The 15,219-nt window shown below is 42.2% G+C and overlaps 1 protein-coding gene across 5 annotated transcripts in view; it reads right to left on the bottom strand.

The window, feature by feature from the left end:
* The window catches only part of LOC128831951 (t-SNARE domain-containing protein 1-like), a 699,719-nt gene that overhangs the window by 80,646 nt on the left and 603,854 nt on the right, over positions 1-15,219 (bottom strand). For all 5 annotated transcript variants that reach the window (XM_054018910.1, XM_054018909.1, XM_054018914.1 and 2 more), the window contains one exon: positions 9,456-9,570. In XM_054018910.1, the coding sequence (XP_053874885.1) occupies positions 9,475-9,570 (96 nt within the window). In that variant the 3' untranslated portion in view covers positions 9,456-9,474. The remainder of the gene's footprint in view (positions 1-9,455; positions 9,571-15,219) is intronic.

Raw genomic sequence — 15,219 nt, 5'->3', positions numbered from 1 at the left:
GAATTTACATCAGCTGAGGCTCTGGACCACAAGGTTTATATCAGCAGGGAAAAGGTTTTTGACCCTTAAAAACAATTTAGATCACGTCTGGGGCAAAGATTTGGCACAATTCTGATTCATCCCTCCCTAATTACCAATCTCCAGATCTTCATTACGCAGACAGAATTGGAGAAAACCTAAAAGGTAATTTTTTCTCCTGGTTATTTAGCTGGCATGGGATGAATACTTGAGTCAGATTTGGTTTGTGCGTGAATCCACTGACCATGAAGGCAATTCAGAATCACATGGAGAGTGGTTTATTTAGAAAAAGAAAATCAAACCAAACCACACCCAGTGGAGCAGATAATCTGGTGATGAGGTGAACCCTAGTCTTCTCTTATGCACCAATCAGGCGGGTTTTGGTATAAGATCTTCATTTTGACTGTCTTTGAGACAATACAAAAGGAGTGAAGTACAGTCTGAGAATTCCCCTCACAGCAAAACTTACGTGTTAAACATACAAAGCCTTGAAAGCTGGAGCAATGCTGTGTTCCACATCTGCTGTAGCTTGCAGCCATTAGACACACTCAGGGTTAGCACAATAATTGTGCAAAGGGGTAGGGGGCACTGTGTGTTAAAATGATGATTCAACCTCACCTGAACCCACTACAAACAACACTGGAAAAATGAGTAGACCAAAGCAGGCCTGGAAAATTGATTCTCCAGTGGCAGAGACTTCACACTGCCCCCAGTAACCTGACAGTTGCAGATGTATCTATTTAGGCACCATCTTCTTTAGGGCAGCTGAGTATTTATAAACAGGCCATTTCAAGTGTGGAGGGTCTGCATTTTGGCCAGCTTATGAAACTGCAGAGGCTTGTTGCTAGCGTTCCTCCTGCAAGTTTCTTGATAATACAGTTATTCATGATAGGCATGGGAAAAGTGTGGGAGACATTTCTGGGCATGCTAAGATAGTGTCCAAATGAGAGTCTGAGGCAGTGGAACAAAATCATAAATATTGTACATTATGTAATGCCTACAGCTCAGGATGCTTCACACACACCCTGCCCGAAGATACATTATTAAACCCACGGTCTGTGCTGAACTGGACTGCAGCCGTAAGCAGGACAGCCATTTCTAGTGCCCCTCTTCCATTATCTCTAAACAGCTCAGCACACACCGGGCATTAGTCCTACCTTTTACTAATTTGATTCATGGCCCTAGACTTCTTTTGAGAACATTCCCACAATGCTTCAGAGGAAGAAACATGGGAATTAGTGCACAGAGCACTTGCTGGTGGAACATGGAGAAACAGCTTGTCACATAATGCCAACTCTCTAACTTCTTCTACGAGTTGAGGCTCTTTTCGGCAATAAGGAGCCCAGAGGCCTGCAAGTGCAGCTGGAGATGAGAAGGAGGAGCATACATCTCTTTATCTAGGTTTGGTTCATGCTCTGAGACAATCTGGTTTATGGGACACTCCTGACTTCTGGAGAGATCCCATTTGTAAGAGACTGAGCGAACTACTTTAGCAAGAGGTGGATGGACAGGAAATAGGGGAGTGCGCACAAAACCATCCGTCTCCACAATTGCTGGTGAACCTCGAGACACACAACTGACAGTGTACATGGCTGCCGTGGTGTATTTTCAGTACATTGTGGAATCCAAAACATGGTCCCCACCCTCAAAACATGTAATTGTTCACGACTCACTACAAACCCTGGAGTGGTGTTTCTAAGATATTCTTTACCTGTTTCTCTATCAGCAATGACAAAATAATTCTCCTGTAACCAATTGTTTCCAGAGAAATCCTGCTACATCCTTTAATTAGATTCTGGTCCAGAAAAAGCCCAACAGGTTATTTTCCCCTATCCTAACAGACATTTATTTCATTCTTATGTGGATCACTAGACAGAGCAGCTGGGCATTCCAGCCTCTTCAGGGCTTCTGTTAATGCACTAGCAACCTTGTCCACAGAGGGAAAATAACCAGATACTTATATATTCTCTGCAGCTGAGTTTGTAGACACAATTATGTAATAACCCCACTCGCCTTGCTGTAGCAATGGGAAATACATCCCCAAAGGTCTAGCATTAAAGGCCACACTTTTAAAATTGTATTTCGAGGTTATTCAGAAAAATATCTTTAATAATATAACAAGGGAAAACAAAGATTTTGCTAATATTTCCCCTTTGATCTTTTAAGTCAGCATCCTCTTCCTCCTTTCCTCTGTGTTCCACACACAAAAGCCTCAAGACCTCAAAGATTTCCCCAGGGAGCCGATTGAGCCTGACAGGAGTATGACATTCACAAAGTTCATTGTTTTGGGAGACAATATTCATGCAGGAAAGGATTCAGGTAGAATAACACAACCCTGCCTACCTGCTGCCTTCTCCACCTTCTCTCCACACCCACACACAGAGCCAGCATCCTCTGTTTTAGACACTGAGACTGAATGTGGACACAAGAGCTATGTCCTTCCCCTCTCAGGAGGCAATCAGAACTCTCCCTTTCTCCAGGCAAGGGGATGCTATCACTGTGATATCAAAAAATCCGGGGCTCCACCAAATTCCCAAACCCACTTAAACCAATGAGTAGAAGAATCAGTGAATCACAATGACTAGACCCTGTCTGCTGCGTCTGCTTCCATCCCACTTCACCTCCAGCACTCAAGGATCTCCGTGGTTCTTGGACAACCCAAGACAGAAAAAGCAGGTAGAGAGATAATTTAAGCACAATGGAGGAGAGGGCGGGGGACATTACTTCAATAATACAAGAACAAAGTGACATTTCATTAAATTCAAAGGTGGCAAATTCAAAACTGATAAAAGGAAATACTTTCTCACACAATGTCTGAATAAACTGTGGAACTCATTGTTTCAAGAAGTCACTGAGGCCATGAATGTAACAAGATTCAAAAAGGAATCATATTTATATGGATATCAAGAACATCTGGAAGTATCATAACAAAAATATATGTAAGGGATACAAAAACCTCATGATCCTAAAGGCCAAGGACCTGTAAGTCCTACTGATATTAATGTAAACTGAATTCTTAGCACCTCTGAAAATCAGGGTATTTCACTGGATGCTTAGAGATGGGCTGTCATGGCAAATGTTTAGGGGTGTTGCAAAGTTTAAATTAATGTTCACAAGTCACTTTGAGATTCTCAGTTTAAACAGGCACTAGAAGCCCCTGGGGAAATGTTGAATTATGCTACAGATTGTAAAAGAGATGCCACGCAAGATTCGGATTGGACTATGAAAGGTGACGAATGCCTACAACTGATTTCAGTTCAAGCAACAATGAGACAGTTAGATCTGTCTGAAGTGGGTTTTTTACCCATGAAAGCTTATGACCAAATAAATCTGTTAGTCTTTAAGGTGCCACCGGACTCCTCACTGTTTTTGTGGATACAGACTAACACGGCTACCCCTCTGATATTCAGTTCAAGCATTCAGCAGTTTGAAGATTAAGCCCTTTAAGAGGGAGAAATGACTTGTGAATTATGGCAAAATTTATTTAGGAATAAGTCTGCCTACATATGATGGGGTCTTTGTATTTTTCCTCCCTTGTACATTACTTTAAAAGGAATTTTGCATGAAGTAGGATCTTGTTTCTTAAGGTGTCCTGCTCAAGGTGTCCTGCCCTTGAAGTCATAGGTAGAGATCAGCAAATAACAGATTTTTTGCTTTGGGGGCCAAACTGAAAAAATCAAAATAAAATCCAGTTTGATTTGAACCAAAACCACATTTTTTCAAGTTTTTTGGTTGAATCAGAAAACTTGAAAAAAAAAAGTTTCAAATCGACCTAAATATTTTGAATTGAACCAAAACAATTTTTTTAAACTTTTGATTCATACTGAGTTGACCAAAACATTTCAGTTGATTCAAAAAATTGTTTTTTATTTTTGATTTTGGCTGTTTAGGATATTTTTCCACCCTTTTTAAAAAAAAACTGGCCTGATTTAAAATTGAAACACTGTTTTGAATCAAAAAGTCAAAATGAAATGTTCTATTACAACTTTTTGTTTCCCCGCAAAAGCATATTTCAGAAAAAAAAAGGGAAAAACCTTTGCCCAGCTGTAGTCAGATGCTTCTGTTTGTGACATTGCAATTGGGGCCATGGAAATACTTGTGAAGTCACAAACAGAGGAGAATAGGCAACAAGCAGCAAGATCAGATGAAGTCTTCAGAAAACTCCATCAATACTCCTTCTGAAACTGACAGCCAGATTCTGATCTCATATAAACCAGTGTAAGAATCTGGCCCAATAATCTTGCCAGAGTAAAAACTGAGTAAGGACTTCAGGATCTGAAACATTAATTATAGATCAAGAGACTATAAATATCGAATATACCCTGATGAAAAAAAGGAGAATCACTTCCAGAACAAAAGAGCTTTTGCAAAGTTATTGACTGTTGGCTCCTTTGTAACTTCCTGAAGAAATGACACAGGCGGCTCAGAGAACAGGGTGGATTAATTCCGTCCTGTGACTGGCAGCTAGCAAATATGACAACGTCTTCTGTGACTCTTGAGACTGATACAGGACTGCAAATTGGGCCTCTCTCATGACCACTAAGAAATGTACAGTGCACTGGTAAAAGCAGAGCCAATAAGTAAAGCTGCCCCCATGGTATCAATTTAAAAAGCAAAAAGCAATTCCATGGAACAAAGCTATCTGTGTTTTGCCCTTATTTACAATGTTCATTAGGTCGATGTATTGCTACATCCCACACTGCCTCTTAGGCAGGAATTGCTGTTGCGGCTGCAACGTGATGCACAGTGCAAGAAACACACAGAACGTGCTACAGAATTTCTGTCACGAGGGTGGCCAGTCTGGTGAAGAGAGGGCATTGTAAGCACCGTGTTCTGGGAGCTAACAGAACACCAATGCCAGCTGTCAGTTTTGCCATCTGTGTCCTCAACAGTATAGATAATCCCCATAGAAAGAGTCTCCAATTACATTCACTGGTGTTTTACTGATATCTCCTGCCCTGAAATCCCTTTCCCTCAGCTCCACAGGGTACTGTATATTGTCTCTGAAAGTCCTCCAATGTACCGGAAAAGTTCAGTATTAATGACACCAAGTAGGGCTCTCTGAGGCTGATTTAGCACAATTGAGTAGTCTAGAAATCTCTCCTGGTGTGTTGGGTCCAACTCTTAGTAATCAGGCTCTGAGATGAGGAGTGGCTTAGGCTATACAGCATGAAGCCCTTGATAGAGGCATTCCTATGGTCCTCAGATCATACCCAGTGGCTGTGAACTAAAACTGTGGATTTTATTATTCCCACTGCAGTCAGGAGACCAGGTGTAGAGCACAGAGGGGCATAACAGAGTACAACAAGGCACTAAAGAAAATAGCCAAGACCTGAAAGCATGAGGAAAAAAAAAACCAAAACACGTATCAAACAAGCTGCTAGAGTGTATGTCCTCTTGGAGTGGCGAGATAAAGCACTTTGTCACAGAATGCACCAATTAAATGGACTGGACATGGCTAACTGTGACTGCAAAGGAAAAAAAGAAAACCAAGTCAAAGCAATTTCTCCAGCTTGATCTGATGGTTATTTCATTTTAAGCTGAGAGAGAGTGAGTAAGAGAGTGCACCATATGTTCAGGGAATGGTTAACCCCTATGGGCCTGATTCTCTCCTTCTGTGTAGAATTGGGCCCTCAAACTGGAGGGAAAGGAATTAGAAACTGCACTAGGTATTTCATTGAACGGTTCCCTTAAGGCGGTGTCTCAATTAGTTAAAAGTATAGAAGCGCCTGAATTTTTAGCTCTTACCACCCCTTAAACTTCGGGAAAGTTGAGATCTGAATCTGAACTATGTAGCAAAGCTCCCAAGCACAGGGAGGAACAGACTAGACCAAGAAATAGAGAGTCGACTGAGACTGCTAATGAGGGTAACAGTTGCCATGATAAGAGATACGATGTAGGGCACTTGGAGGACTGATTTCACACAGGCCACCAAGCTGCCATCAGATGGCAACAACACTGAAGTCTTGACTGACTTAAGGTGAATATGAATGAGCAACTGAGAAATGAAGGGCTCTTTTATACAATTACCTCTATCCAAATCCTCTTAAATTTATAGATTAAGGCTAAAGGGACCTAGTCTGGCTTAATGTCTATCACAGTTCATAGAATTTCACCCAGTTACCCATGCACTGACCCAACAACTTGTGTTTGATGACATCCAGAGATGGAGAATCCACCATGTCCCTCGGTAGTTTGTTCCAATGATTAATCACTGTCATTGTTAAAACTGTGTGCCTTATTTCTGATTGGAATTTGCCTGGCTTCAGCTCCAGCCATCAGTTCTTGTTATGCCTTTCTCTGTTAAAGAGCCTTTTCAGTGCCCAGTGTTTTCTCCCCATGAAGGGATATGCCATAATCAAATCATCTCTTGATCTTCTTTGTGATAAACTACACAGACTGAGCTTTTTAGCCCTTACTGTAAGGCATTTGTTCCAAGCCCTCAAATCATGTTAGTAGCTTTTCTCTGTGTTCTTTTGGTTTTCTGCACCCGCTTGCCCATGAAGTATCCTAGACTCTGGGTGGAAACACTTTGTGTATAAGTAAGGACGAGAGACCCAATGGAGATATGCTTCCAGGATCAGGAATTCTAACAATTATTAAGCAAAGGCATTGTTAACGTAGGGAGATTTCTAGGACTGTCAGCAGGATACTATCCCTTTAAGATGTTCAGTGACTTATACCAGACTGGCTAAGAGAGCAGCTGCAACATGGTTACATGATGAGCAATTTGACTCCAAAATGCCCTGTTACTTCATAATCCCCGAGGTGGAAACACAAAAACATACAGACATCTCCAGGAGTTTCTCCATAACCTCACTAGATGCAATGGATGCTTTTCTCTCCATCCTCAGTCAAGAATGCCTCTGGGGATGAAGTGACATACTTAGGATAGGGCTTGGAGATTTCATAAGAACAGCTGGTCCCTCTGAGCGCACTGAGCTGAAGGACCGATGGCACCACTGTTACTTAGGAAATTCACAAGAAGAGCCACTCTCTTGTTTATTTTTCAAGTAACAAACGATGAATCCTATGGAAGGAATGGATTTGCTGTACCTGCTTCACATCTGATTTGTGAAAGAACAACCTGCTTTTTCCTTGTAATAAGGACCTTTATTTATTTTTGGGGTATCAGGATTGCTGAAATCATTAATTAAAAAAAATCTATTACAAATTAATCATTAGCTAGGTCCAAAATATGATCAGCTGGGTCTGGGGACTCTCAGTGTAGTGACATTAAGGTATTTCATCCTGGGATGTGAACTTGAAAGCTAGAGATATTTGGCCTGATCGGTACCAGGATGGGAGAAAAATCAAAAGTGATTTAGCAGACAGTTACTTTCCCACTGCCAACAATAAAGCCATGGTCCAGCAAAAACTCAGGAGCCCGATGCTGTAGCCTCTCCTTGATGAAATGTAAAACTGGAGTCCTAACTAGTTGTCCTCATTATAGATCTCACAGCACATTCTATAAGTCTAGGGATGTTAGGTTCAGTGTCCTCGCCTCCTTCAAATTGGAGTATTTATTTTCTGTCTCTCAATGAGATACTTCAGTTTTTGCCTTGAATTGTTGTGCAGAGCTGCTGGGCATGGAAAAAGACAGCTGATGCATTTCTCCCTAGAGGTGGGTAAAGTGATACCTGTATATAAATGAGTTGTTTGTACAGCATTTTGGGATCCTTCTGCATGACAAGTGGCATATAAAGGTCAGATGTCATTACGTCACCATGTTGGTACATGTCTCACGTGAGACGAAATAAGAGAATCACAGAATCATAGAATATCAGGGTTGGAAGGGACATCAGGAGGTCATCTAGTCCCACCCCCTGCTCAAAGCAGGACCAATCCCCAACTATCCCAGCCAGGGCTTTGTCAAGCCAGGCCTTAAAAACCTCTAAGGAAGGAGATTTCACCGCCTCCCTAGGTAACCCATTCCAGTGCTTCACCACCCTCCTAGTGAAAAAGTTTTTCCTAATATCCAACCTAAACCTCCCCCACTGCAACTTGAGACCATTACTGCTTGTTCTGTCAAGAGGACATGTCCAGGCTGAATCCAATACAATCCAGTCCAGTTTTTATGTTTTTATTGGTGCCGCTGTTGAGGAACTGGTATTTTATGCACTAGGTCGTTAGTTGTTCGACCACTGAAGGATGACGGGAAAATTGAGTATTCAGTTTTTCCGAGGGCTGTACTGAGTCATTAGGATCCCCTCCCCAAACACATGACATTCTGAAAGAAGATTAACTCTCATTTTCCTGCTGGGCTTTTCATTATCATTAGGTTATTCTGGCTCTGTGACTGCACCACTCTAACAGATTCAAAATAAAGTGTTACTCAGGGTACGTCTCCACAGCAAAGAAAAACTCGCGACTGGCCCATGCCAGCTGAGAGCTTTGGGCCCCTCCCACCTCGCAGGGTCCTAGAGACTGGGCTCCAGGCCAAACCCGGATGTCTACACAGCAATGTAACAGCAATGCGGCCCAAACCCCACCGGCACAGGCCAGCCGCAGGTTTTTCTTTGCAGTGTAGACATGCCCTCGTAGGCCTTAAATGCTTCCAGGTTTAGCCACGAGTTGATAAGATTTGTGATTTCCAGGAGTTGAGGATGTTTGATTTTGTACACCCCTAACATCACTACATACTCACATAAAGTAGCCCATGGGATTGGATTTTGTTCTCAGACATACAAGTGCAAATCCAGACTAACGCCATTCCGGTCACTGGAGTTCTGCCAGATTTACGCTGGCATACCTGATCAAAAGCTGGCCTGTGCCGTTTGTTTATATGTGAGAGAGAGAAATAAAAAATAAAAAAAAAGCCAGAGATAAATTGTGCAATTTAGACAGAGCCCTGTTTGGAGGGGAATGCAGAGCCAGCTGAACCAGGAAGAGTGGGGGAGGGAGGGTGGATGCCTCAGGAAGTGATGTGTCTCTTAAGGTGTACACACTGTGCAGGGTCTATCCGTGGTGCAGATTGTTCCCCCGACACGGAAGGAGGCAGGAGGCATGGCTGTGGCATTCCTCACATGGGCTGCACAAGTGAGGGGGAGATTTCTGCAAGCCCACCAAGGGCCGATCTCAGCTTGGCCTAGACACCGAACAGGCTTCGGCATGCATAGAAAGTTAGGGAAAGATGCCAGGAAGACTGCACTGGAGTCTGAGTGCCTCAATTTCTTCAAAGCATGGGTGCAGAATAGAAAATAGCAATGCAAGTTTCCCCATGTCTACCGACAATTGGACTCTGACCACTCACACATTTCATCTAGCCCCCCAGCATCCTTTAGAGGGTAACAATTGTCACATCTAACTTCTAAGGGCTGGATATGAACCAACAAATTAGAGATACACCACTCTAGTCATCACCACATCCCTGAGCCATCCACTTATCCCATCCTTCATCCATATGATATGATAAAGAGTCAGATACAAACTCCCACCTGTAGAATCTCAGCGAGATCAGTGTTTGACGGAGACTGCAATAATTACGACAACAACCAGCAGAACGGCCATTCCGACAGAGAGAAGGCAACACTTCATCTTCCTGGCTCGTTGCTAAGAGAGAAAAAGGAAACAGAAATAAATACATATATGTGTTCATTGAACGATGCAGAGAAAGTCTGTGAAGAAATCTCGCTGCACGTCGATCTCCACGTCCAGGACCGGCTGAGTCACACGCAGGATGCTAGGCTACAGAAGACATGCCTTTTCCTCAGTGCAGATCCACCCTTCTGTGCACCCTTCTCATGGAAAATGCTCCCTTGAAACTCGCAGCCATATTCCTCACGCACTGCTCTTCCCACTCAGGCCATTACCTGCTGACACTCACTTATTGCCATCACTTTCAATGAGGGACTTGGTCAGTGCTGGGTGTTTGGCGAAAGGGGTCAAGACTACCTTCCTACTGCCAGGATAAGAGGCTGTCTCGGCACAAATCTGTAATAATCCCAGCCATGCAAAAATACAGGTCATTTCTTAGGCCGGCAAAGATGCGTTCAGCATCCAAGCATTCTGATTTCCATTCAGATTAAGGTCAAGAGCCAGATATTTGCTCCTGGAAGTTGTAACCTTGACATCCACTTCTGTCTAAAGCAAAAGTAAATGAGGTAACCGGACAAGAAAATTGCAGATGCAATTCAGTGTTGATCAATGCAAAGTAATGCACATTACAAAACATAATCCCAACTATACATACAAAATGATGGGGTCTAAATTAGCTGTCACCACTCAAAAAGGAGATCTTGGAGTCATTGTGGATAGTTCTCTGAAAACATCCGCTCAATGTGCAGCAGCAGTCAAAAAAAACGTAACAGAATGTTAGGAACCATTAGGAAAGGGATAGATAATAAGCCAAAAAATACCATAAAGTCACTATATAAATTCATAGAATGCCCACACCTTGAATACTGCGTGTAGTTCTGGTCATCACATCTCAAAAAAAGATATATTAGAATTGGAAAAAGTACAGAGAAGGTCAATAAAATGATTAGGGGTATGAAACAGCTTCCTTATGAGGAGAGATTAAAAAGATTGGCACTGTTCATCTTACAAAAGAGACGACTAAGGGAGGATATGTTAGAGCTCTGTAGAATCATGAATGGTGTGAAAAAGTCAATAAAGAAATGTTATTTACCCCTTCACCTAACAAAAGAACCAGGGTCACCCAATGAAATTAATAGGCAGCAGGTTTAAAAAAACCAGAAGGAAGTACTTCTTCACACAATGCACAGTCAACCCGTGGAACGCATTGCCAGGGGATGTTGTGAAGGCCAAAAGCATAACTAGGTTCAGAAAAGAAGTAGAGATGTTCATGGAGGATAATCTATCAATGGCCATTAGACAAAATGGTCAGGGATGCAACCCCATGCTCTGGGTGTCCCTAAACCTCTGACTGCTAGAAACTGGGACTCGATGACAGGGGATGGATCACTAGATAAATTGCCCTCTTCTATTCATTCCCTCTGAAGCATCTGGTACTGAACAGTGTCAGAAAACAGGCCACTGGGCTAGATGGACCATTGGTCTAACCCAGGGTGGCCATTCTTATGTTTTTAGATTTACCCAGTATCTTCCACAGCTGTAATACCACCTTTATCTTTGGGGGAGGGATAGCTCAGTGGTTTGCGCATTAGCCTGCTAAACCCAGGGTTGTGAGTTTAATCTTTGAAGGGGCCATTTAGGGATCTGGGGGGGAAAAATATGTCAGGGACAGTAGTTGGTCCTGCTGTGAAGGCAGGGGACTGGACTCAATGACCTTTCAAGGTCCCTTCCAGTTCTATGAGATAGATATATCTCCATATTAAAATCTATTTATAACCTCTGTCTCATGAGGTAATTCCTCATTCCCTGTTTAACTGGATAGAAAAATGGAACTCCCATAAAGCCATTGGAATCATAGGTTCACTTTAATCAAAGCTCTTTCTTGGATGCACTATATAAAACCACATTAAATGAGTTCCCCAACATAGCTCACATAGTATAACGCCGCTCACTCTGAGAGCCAGCCAGAGAGAGTGAGCACTTTCCTCCAGCCCTGTGCTCACCAGCCCAGATAATAACAACTAGGCATAATCAAGCAACTACATATATCTACAGTCCTTTCTTTCAGCTACTGCTGCACTTTGGGATAAAAGAGCTAGCTAATTTGTGTACTGTCATCCACTTTCTTTCCTGGTCAGTGCTGTAAACACCTTCCTAGTCAGCACAAATTCCCCTAAGTTCTTTGCTCATGGCATCATTGCACCATACATACCTGACTTACATTGCATTTGCTATCATTTAAAACTAGATCAGTGGTTCTCCAATTATTTAGAAGTGACAGGGGTCCTCTCATGGACCCATCTCCTCTCCCAATGCCCAAATTCCTCACTGCCTATTTCTCCAATTACCTCACTTTATGGACTATCAGGCCCATGGTACATAGTTTGTGAACACTGGGTTAGATGGGGCCATGGATTACAAAAGGACTTTATTTTGCATTTCAAAGCCATTGAGAAACTTGAATGTTGATGTTTTGTTTCTATGAGAAGCAACAGAGAGTCCTGTGGCACCTTTAAGACTAACAGATGTATTGGAGCATAAGCTTTCGTGGGTGAATACCCACTTTGTCAGACGCATGATGGTCACATGTGTCTGACAAAGAGGGTATTCACCCATGAAAGCTTATGCTCCAATACATCTGTTAGTCTTAAAGGTGCCACAGGACTCTCTGTTGCTTTTTACAGATCCAGACTAACACGGCTACCCCTCTGATACTTGTTTCTATGAGGTTTTTCTAATATCAGTTATTAGAGATCTTTAATAAAAATGCTGAGGTCTCTATAACCTCTCTATAGCTCCTAAACCATGGTTAGAAGTAATTAACCTTGGTCTCCTTTCCTTCATCCAGTTTACAATTACTCACACACTACTAAGGGTTTAGGCGATTTAACTATACATCATTTCTTATGCATGTTTTGATAAGGAATTCTCCCTCAGGCACACTGGCAAGGAATGTAGATGGATTTTCATTTTCCTCCCTGGTTCTGAGTGGGAAGCATTATGATCATGTCGGCATATGTGTGTCAGTCAATTTGCCGTGATCGTAATGAGGAGAATGCCAGTGGGCCCTGGTCCTTCCCGTCATCATTCGCTATAATTTTAACTAATTTTTCCACCTATTAAAGTACATTTCCCCTTTTCAATGACTGAAGCTTCACTTCCAAGCGGGGACTTAATCAAATACATTCTGAAGAGCGGCACACGTGAGATAAAAGGCCTGCTGCATCCTTTTGTTTACCTTTAGCCTTAAGTAATTTCAAGTCAAAAAGGGAGCATTGCCTCTGCTTAAAATCACAAAGACTATCTTGAAATGACTAATTCTTGTCCGGTTCTAAAAATCAAAGCCTCTTTTGCATCAGTAGGGAATGCTAGTGGGCCATTTAGCTTAGAGCAGGATTGACTTCATTATTCTTAAACTGCACTAACAGTGAGCTTCAAAGGCCTTAAATATCAGCTTCAATGACAATTTCAGATTGGCTGTTTCACTGTTCAACTGTTTCTGGAGTTTGCAGAGCCGAATTTACCAATTTTCACTGGTGCAATCTGAGAGAAAAACATGACCATATGAGATGGCTACACAAAGGTGTAGGGCAATGGAGAAGCAAGGCCTTAAAATTTATCCTAATATTTAACTTAACATTTTCTAAGTTCTATCCTGGTTGACAAATTACAATAATGGCTCCTGTTCTCTTTATATCACCACTTTATGGATTTAGCATGTCACTCCTACATGCTTCTATAATCTGTTTTAGGTGTTACAGCCCTTTCCTCTTAATTCCTCATCTCGTTCTTTCATTTTTCATTAAGGCAAACGTTCATTCCATTGCAAAGACAATTTGCACTTTTCATCTGTATTTCAGTCTCCATTCAAAAAACTTAGCATGCCATAGAATACCTGAGTAGGGATAAATAATATACTATATGCATATGTTGCATTCATATACCACTTTTTATCCAGAAGCATCCACAGGAATTTCACAATTGTAATGCCATATACTGGAATCCCCTCACATGCCCCCAAATGCAACCACCTCTGGGTTCAATAGGAACAGGAACATTTCACAATAGTTCAGGAAAGGAAGGGAAGAATATCATACCCAAATGAACTCACAAGAGGTCTTTTGGCAAGCAGAATATAAGTACTCAAACTAGAACATGGCTATGGCACTAGAACTAAATCTGCTGCTCTTTAAAAAAGCATCATAAATTTTTGGTCACCAAGGATACATCAGCACGCCAGTTTTACATCCCAAAGATGGCCCCTCTCTCAGCACATTGCTCTCTATCGCACGCGATGGTCTTTCGTTCAACACCTATTCACAGGGAAGAATATTACTTGGTAACCCGCCAACTCCAGTTCCTGCAGCATCTGTGCTTTCCATGGAGGATTTCTCAGAATGGATCAGAGCTGAACCAGTTCAGCATGTGACATCAGAGGCTGGAGTGGTTTGAGTGAGAAACTGTCTATGGAAACAGCTGAGGTCAGTGCTATTAAAGCCAATCAGCAATGATTTAAGTGAGGACCTTGTACCTTCTCCATTAGGCTAACAAAGGAGTTCCCTTTTCTCCTTACAATATCAGCATGGCACTGGCTAACTTAGAAGCTTACTGAATGCCAGTTTCCTAACCGCCTCTCTCACTATCTGGAGGCTGTAATGGAAAGGACACAAAAGAGCCCATTTGTGAAGAAAAACCTTTGTATTTTTGTTATTGATTCTGCTGTAAAGCAGCCAATGCCATTGACCTCGATTGGTAACGGAGGAATGGCAGGCTCTCCAGAGGTCTTACACCACAAAGCACTCAGCTACTTGGGAACATCAGCAGTTCACCTCTCAGTAAATGCAACACAGAAATGAAAGCCGCAATTACTTTTTCAAGCCAATTCCTTCTTTTGCAAGGTGTCTCTTTAACCCATAATGCAGGTAGCCAAAGGAAATGACATTCAGTCTTATTCAGGCTGTCCAGCCCCACCAAGGGACTGAGGCATAGTCTTCATGATTGAAGACCTGTGATGAAATCTTGTCCACAATGAAGTCAATGGCAAAAGAACATAAGAACGCCAGACTGGGTCAGACCAAAGGTCCATCTAGCCCAGTATCTTGTCTTCCGACAGTGGCCAGTGCCAGATGCCCCAGAGGGAATGAACAGAACAGGCAATCCCTAAGTGATCCATCTCCTGTCACCCACTCCCAGCCTCTGGCAAACAGAGGCTAGGGACACCAGCCCTGCCCATCTAGGCTAATAGCTATTGATGGACCTAACCTCCCATATGACATCAGTGGGGCCAGGATTACACACATAGAATCTAATGTTCAATCCCAACCCAAAGGATATACAATTTCCCGCATCTCTTTTTTCTTGACACATAATCTGAATGTGACCTTTACTCTTCTTCAGAGCAAAATCTCCTATTTACCCTATTTAAAACTCCGCTTGAGAATCCCCTATTTACTCCATTATCCTTTGCTCCATTCCTTCTTCCTTGACCATCCTAAAATATCTTGCACTGGGTCTATCAGAACCCAGACCCCATGGTTCCTGGTATAGCCCCAATTTCTAATCCCTACAACATTTGCAATATAAACAGTGTAGTATTGTGCTAGCTCGTGAGCACATTATTTATTACATCTACAAAAAAGAAAAAACCTACGTCAGAAAAAAGTT

This window comes from Malaclemys terrapin, chromosome 2, assembly GCF_027887155.1.
Source record: "Malaclemys terrapin pileata isolate rMalTer1 chromosome 2, rMalTer1.hap1, whole genome shotgun sequence".
Taxonomy (NCBI): domain Eukaryota; kingdom Metazoa; phylum Chordata; order Testudines; family Emydidae; genus Malaclemys; species Malaclemys terrapin.
The sequence above is the reverse complement of the archived record's forward strand: the minus strand, read 5'-3'. Positions and strand labels throughout refer to the sequence as shown.